We start from the raw sequence: 7,500 nt of genomic DNA on the forward strand, positions 1-7,500 counted from the left end.
GGGGGGGGGCACAGGGGGTGACTCGGCAGGGGTGGAAGGAGTGGTGAAGGTCAAACCGACTTTTATCTCACCTAATTGACTAACCCACTCCCCCTCTCCTGAGCCCCCGCCTTCTCTTTTCCTCTCTATCCATCCTTCACTCTCTGCGTCCTGCCACGATGAATGAAAGCAACACAACAAAATAGTCTTTTAGCCTCAGCCCCCATGCCTGCCTGTACGGACAGACACACACAGACACACACACACGCACACACACCACTCAATTTCCTGAGTTGGCTCGCCTTGCCAAACAATCAAACATAAACACACCCACATGTCACACTTGATCACACTAACATGCATACACGGAGTCTAGATAAACAAGGAAGACACACACACCCTCACTCAACCATCCTCCCCCTGACTGTTGTTTTCTGAGGATAACAGAAACGTACGCTCTGCTACACACAGACGCACACACAAACAGATGCAAAAACACACACACACACACACACACACACACACACACGTATACACAGACAGGACCCCTGATGGGAGTAAATGGAGGGGAAGCATTGGTGGAGGCAAGGGGAGCCTGGTTTGTCATGGGATGTTAGTGTGAGCTGGTGTGTATGCATGTGTGTATGCATGTCTGTGTGTGTGTGTGTGTGTGTGTGTGTGTGTGTGTGTGTGTGTGTGTGTGTGTGTGTGTGTGTGTGGAGGTAAGGGCAACATGCTTCATTACACTCATTTAACTCACAAACAGGGTGAATGACAGGCTGGCGTGGGAGACGGGAGGAGAGGGGGAGAGGGGAGTGTAAGGGCAACGCCGTGACCCCCCTTTTACAAACACTGAAATCCTGCAATTAAGACTCAAACAGCAACTGCCAAATCCACCTCTCCCCCCATCACACACTAACAGAGAGCCCCATCAGTCCACGCCAACTAACAAGCCCACCTCACATCTAACCAAAATACCCTCTAAGCCCAGTGCCACTCTTTGCTAAGCTAAAGCCCCCCCACCCCCTTCCTTCACCCTAATTTCCCTTAAACACACGCCCCTGGCCTCCCCTATGAAGCTGAGTATTCTCAACCATTCTGCAGTCCCACCCAAAAAGTCACCACCAACAGCTCAACTCAGTCTCTGTTTTCAACTAACATTACCACTGAATTGCAAGTAAAACATTTGTATTTGTAATGTCTCCTTACTCTCATCAGACCAATCCATCACAGGCTGATGACATCTTTTCAATGAACACTCCTCATCACACTTCTCTCACTGAATCATATCATTTATTCTCCACTCACCCATTGTGAAATAGATCAAATCAATCAATCAATCAATCAATCAGTCCACCCATTTTTATTCCCAGGCCCATGTCTGCCTACCAACTTTTTCATATGTCTGACATGACAATCCCAAAAACACTTTTGGGGGACTGTCCCATTGGCCCGTGACTTTGAGATTAGTTTGGTGATCAAGGGATTGAAATAATTGCACCTCCTTTAAAGTTCAGGGTCCGCCATATGCCTCAAATGTATAATCAGTGTAAACGTATTTGCGCAAGTGGTACCACTGTAAAGCTTTAGTACTGATTCTGAAGGTATTTAGTGAAATTTCTTCCACAAATAAAAGACAGACCTGTTGACATCCTGTTCTTATATGTGAGGTTATGGAGAGGTATAGCATTGGCATACACACAGCTGAACGTTTATCAGAGTATTTTATCCTTCCCTCACTTTTAAACTATCTTATACTGCTATATTCATGTAGCAGTGTAGTATGGCATCCTGTGCTCTTTCACATACAACAACACTAGACACACTGACTATCACGGCTGCACACAAAGAACAAGTGCCCTTTTCCAGAAAAAAAAAACGGCAGTTGTGGCAGGCAAGTATCAGAGATTAAATTTACACTATTCAAGAATCAAAATATAAAAGGTATTTCTTATGCAGTAAACAGACATGCAGACACAGTCAATATAATGTAAGTAAAAAGGAAGTAGAGGAATACACACTGTAGGTGGAAGACCGGGCAGTCCACGTACCCCGATGACGGCATTGAGCTCTGCCATGGTCACTTGTTTGGCCCGTTCCACAGCTTGGACCACCTGCTGCTGATGCTGCAAAACACACAGACACACACAGTCTGGTTGAAGACTGAGAGTAAAAGGCAGATTTATCAGTAGAGCTAGCAGAGACAACTAGAGTGTATACATAGCATTAAAAAAAAAACATAGTCTGTAGTAGGGATGTCACAATACCAATACCAATGAAATTCTACGATTCTCAATACAAAATTCAATACCACAGAAAAAAAAAACAGATATCAACAGATACTGCTACACACACAAGCACACATCTCCACCACACCCATGGTCTGAAAATGCTCATTTAAAAAGCCAGCGTTATATTTTGACAGACTGTACAGTAATGACAGTAACCTGCTAATGTTTTGAGCTCCTGGCTCACATTATGAGCGGTTGCTATGTTAGCCTAAACAAGCTAACGTTAGCCTTTGTGAATGTTGTGTGTGGGGTGTTGCTACAGCAGAAGCCAACTGTTGCAGTTATCAAACAATTTCAGGACATGAACATTTTGAACATGTTGTTAATATAAAAGTTAACAACTGAAACTCATCACCCTGAATTATGTGTACACATCCGGATGTCTGTCTTTGAGCTGCTTAGATACGTTTGAGGTGTTTCCTCCTTCCAATTGGAAAGCTCTGTGGCACCGTTTTCATAATGGCTTTCGGTCGTCCATAACTTGTCCCTGCTGATGTGCGTCAAATGCAAAATATCTCCATACACCAGTTTGCCTGCCTGCCTGCCTTCTTCTCTTCAGGTTTGATGTTAGACAAAGATGCTCATGGGAGTATTTCCCCGAAGAATAGCATCTCAGGTACCTACGACATCTACAGTACCTTTGGTACCTATGGTACTGTAGAAAAACAAGTACCGACACATTTTCTGAATTTTGGCATCGACTTAGCACCAAAGTATTGGTTCTCATGGCATCCCTAGTCTGTAGCTAAAAGTCACACATACTTACCTCCTGAGAGAGGAAGGGAATGACTTGTGCACAGATGGTGTTTAGTCTCTTGGCTATCTCAGTCTGATGAAGGAAGAGACACACAGAGACAGAAAGAGACTTAATTGTTAATAGCATAATTACATTCATTTAGAAAGACAGATGTTCACTAACACCAATAAAGTAATACAAGCGCACACATACACACACACACACGCACACACACACACAAACATTGAAAACTGCTGTCACCACAGCGAACCAACAACACACACACATATACACAATACCTACCAGTCTGTGATATGATAACGACACTTATCCACTTCTCTCTACACAAAAATCTAGTGTGTCATTTTCAGCGTCACTAACACACACACACACACACACACACACACACACACACACACACACTATGATGAGATTTTCCTTTCTAATCATGAGTGTGAGCTCAAGTTTCTCTCTTGCCTGTTGTATTTCTTTCGCTCTCTCTATGCTCTGTGCTCTTGTCCCTCTTCCCATCAGCACTTCAACATAATCTCATCAGCTACTAACTTCATTTGCTCTCACCCGGTATCCATGCCAACACATCCGCCTGCCCCCCAAACCCCCGGAGTTGGCTACAATTGGCTGAAACCAGATACCCCCACAGTGGCATTAAATCAGATAAGGGAACTCATATTACATATCATCCAATCAAATTGATACGAAGAAGGCCAGGGTGAAGAGGGAATTGGAGGAGCCATGAAACATAGTAATGGCTCATCAGACACACAACCTATATAAATAGATACATAGACACACGCTGGATGTGAAAACTTCAAAAGGGATATTTATTGTTATGTGAAAAGATGGATGATTTTCATTATTATGGGATGAAAACTAATGATACTTATGGCTTGTGAAAACTTTTTAAAACTCAGCCATGGTCATCAAGCTAAAAAAGCATGTTTTTTAAATGTTGTAAAGCACATAGCAACAATCTGTGGGGATTTAACTGACCCAACAATTACTTTACCTGCTGTAGAAATAACTGGTTGCAATGATTCGTTCCCCCTTTTTACAGTAATCACTAATAATATATAGAACTTCCTCTTTCCAAGAGACTTTACATTGCATAGGCTTTAAGAGACCTACATTGCTCCAGTTTCCAATCTAAATTTTGAAATTTGTACTGATATGTCAGTTTCCCTCCACCAGCAGCCATGCAAGACATTTGTGGAAAATCCTGCAATTCCTTTGTTATTAAAAGGTCAGGAGTCTACAGACATGCAAGCAACTCTGTGAGACTGGACTTAAACACAATGGTGCTTTGAGCTAAATGCTAACACATTGTAGTTAAGCAAGTTAGCACATTAACATTTGCTGCTTAGCACTTAACACAAACTACAACTGTAGATGATGGGAGTGATATTTGGTCATAGACCACAGTATTAGACAAATAAAAAATTTGACCTGATGATGTCAGACGAGAGGTCAAAGGATCCAAGTTTTAAATTTCATGACAACCCATCTGATAGTTGTCAAGATATTTCATATTACAAATGCCAACCTCACGGTAGAGGAAAAGTCAGAGGACGTGGTTCATCTTCTAGAGACAATGAATGTCTGTACAAAATTTCATCTCAGTCCATCCAGTAGCTGCTGAGATATTTCAGTCTGGACCACAGTGAGGGACACTGTCATCCCTAAAGCCATGCCGCTAGCTCAAAGTAGTATTTAATGGGTTTCATCATTCCAGAAGAGCTGACATTGTGAAGACCCCCTCTTTAGCTCGAGCATACTTGCTCTCACTGGACCTCTCCGTCACACACACACACACACACACACACACACACACACACACACGCACGCACCAACTCACAAACAACTGAGCCTGATTTGTATGAGCTAAATAAAGTACTAGTCTATTCCAAACAAGTCCTGAAGTAAACAAGTACCTGCTTCACCTGCAATATAACTTAAAAAAAAAAAAAAAAGAAACTTCTTGGCAAGGTTCACATTACACATGACACTACCCAGAAGAATTTAAATAAGGTGGTTAGGTAAAAGTAAGTAAATATGGAATAGTGCACATTAAACACAATCAATTACACTATAAATAACTGACTTCAGGATCAGAGAGAATATGGAGTTATAAGCCTTCTGAGCACTTGACTGTATATGACACACAATATGATATGTTTAATAAGGATTTGATAAGGTGAAAAGCTTAACATGCACATTTAAACATCTGGGTAGACTGGAGTCTATTCTAGCTGCATAATGTGAAGAGCTATCAATGGATACTTGTACATCTGTGTACAAGTGTCTTATAGTGCTTATAATGGAGAGCTACATTTTCTATATCGTGCGACAAACCAGGCTGCTGGTGACACACAGCTGGTGTGATGTTTGTATTTGAATGTGCAGCATTTATGTGACATGCCTTGCCATTATTCTCAGTGTAAATGTTGCAGCGGATTGTACCCATAACTTCAGCTTTTGCACAATTCATCAGCCTGAGAGACCTTAACACCAGAAACCTGCACCCTGAGCAGCTCATGTGTTGCTGTCTTCCGCATGCTGTAACTCAATCTCATAATGCCCAAATAATACTATGCCTAGAAAGCTATAAATAAAGAGCTATTTCAGGCAGACTATACCTGCACATCCATTCTCAGAATCCTGATTTATAAGCCTATAATTAGGCTTGTATAAAGGCTCACTGATTAGGCTGTCTGAGAATAGTCTGACCAACTACTATCAGGTCAGCTCAGCTAATCTAACTAAGCTACCTGACAAAACTAACAAAGATCAAACAAATGAGGCTGTAATCCCTAAGCGAGGCACCATTACAGATCATGACTCAAGAACATTTTAAGCAAATAAAATAGGAGGTAACAAAAACCCACAACTCATTTATCCTGGCACTTATAGCTAATTCTTCATCTCAGCTCATGAATAGCAACATTGGAGAATTGCTATGATGCAGAATCCACTTCATATAATTGAGAGAGCAGGTAAACAAAAGTTGAGGATATGGAGAGAAGATGCAAGTATACACACACAATGTGCTTACAGAAAACAGGCTTCCTATTACACATATAATTGGAGCATTATTGTCTCTCTACATGCAAACACACACCCGTACTTCCCCAGCAGGAGGTGGGTTGTTAGTCTGTATCCCCCGTACCCCCCGCACGCAGAAGCTTGTTGCTCTGACAACTGCAGCCCCAAGCTAATGACCTCCCCTGGAGCTTTAGTGTGTGTGTTAGAGTGTGTGTAAGTGTTTGTGTGTGTGTGTGTGGACAATAGGAAAGAGATGCAGCTCCCTCACAATAAAAGAACAGTAGCTCCACATGGGCATAAAACGAAAGAGGAGCCAAGAAAAAAGAGAAACAAGGGTGGGGGTGTAGCTCAAGAAAGAAGAGATCCCATGATTGTAAAAGGAGAGTGAGAAAGGCAGGAAAAGAAAGGAGAGAACTTGGGGTATAAAAAGGGGAGAATAACACAAGAGGAAAAAGGAGATCATGAGAAAGAAACCTAAAGGAAGGGAGTGTGAAAGAGTCAGAGACACATCCCCACTCTTCAGTGAAGCAGCCAGGCCAATCCACCTCCAATTTCCTCTGGTCTGACTGGTCGATAGCTGTGGTAATTACTGGTAAACGCTCTGAGCCCTGCGACACTCCTGTGGGGAAATGTGTGTGTCTGTGTGCATGAGAGAGAGTGAGAGAGTTTTCCTCCTCATCCATGTGTCTACATACTTAACCATGTGACCATGTTTGCCTTCGCATGTGTCTGTGCATGTAAATAAACACTTTCTGTGTTTGTGTGTACATTATTGTGCATGTGTCCTTGTGTGCTTGCAAACATTTCTTACAGTTGTACATAAGTGCCCTTTGCTTTCTGTTTGTGTGTGTAAATTACAACAGGTAAGAGTGTTTTGTGTTCCCACACTTGTGTATCTGCCTTACTCAAGTGTGTGTGTGTGTGTGTGTGTGTGTGTGTGTGTGTGTGGTGCATTTTTGCCTCCCTGCTTCCAACACAGGGAGCTCCACGCCACGGCCTCTCCTCTCCTGGCTTCACCGTGATCGATTCCTCTGCCCTCCCCAGCCCTGCCCCTCTAATGTAATAAAGCAGGCCGCTCTCCTAGACAGCACCAATCAATCTACAGAGCCATTCATCCTGCCTCTGGGCTCAGCCGGCCGGCCCTAACTGGGGAAATGGAGACAGAGCCCCATCGATCACAAATAAACACACATCCACACACACACACACACATCCACACACAGGGATACAGTAGAACACACACACACAAATGAATGAACACCCAAATGCATTTGTGCACACACAAGGACACGTCAACAGGCACACACACCAAATACATCAAAATCCTTGCCATGAGAGCACGAGAGAGAATGAGAGAGAGAGAGAGAGAGGGAGAGAGAGAGAGAGAGAGAGCGAAAGAGACAAACAGGAAGATGAAGACAATGGACAAGAGGC

The 7,500-nt window shown here is 42.9% G+C and overlaps 1 protein-coding gene across 2 annotated transcripts in view; it reads right to left on the reverse strand.

The window, feature by feature from the left end:
• Nucleotides 1-7,500, reverse strand: part of LOC111645694 (transducin-like enhancer protein 1) — a 23,859-nt gene that overhangs the window by 12,910 nt on the left and 3,449 nt on the right. For both annotated transcript variants that reach the window (XM_023394991.2, XM_023394990.2), the window contains exons 5-6: nucleotides 3,037-3,099; nucleotides 2,001-2,105 (exon numbers count right to left, since the gene is read on the reverse strand). In XM_023394991.2, the coding sequence (XP_023250759.1) occupies nucleotides 2,001-2,105; nucleotides 3,037-3,099 (168 nt within the window). The remainder of the gene's footprint in view (nucleotides 1-2,000; nucleotides 2,106-3,036; nucleotides 3,100-7,500) is intronic.

The sequence above is a fragment of the Seriola lalandi genome, unplaced genomic scaffold (genome assembly GCF_002814215.2).
Source record: "Seriola lalandi dorsalis isolate HSWRI2012SDOR001 ecotype SW California unplaced genomic scaffold, Sedor1 jcf7180002054955, whole genome shotgun sequence".
Lineage (NCBI taxonomy): Eukaryota > Metazoa > Chordata > Actinopteri > Carangiformes > Carangidae > Seriola > Seriola lalandi.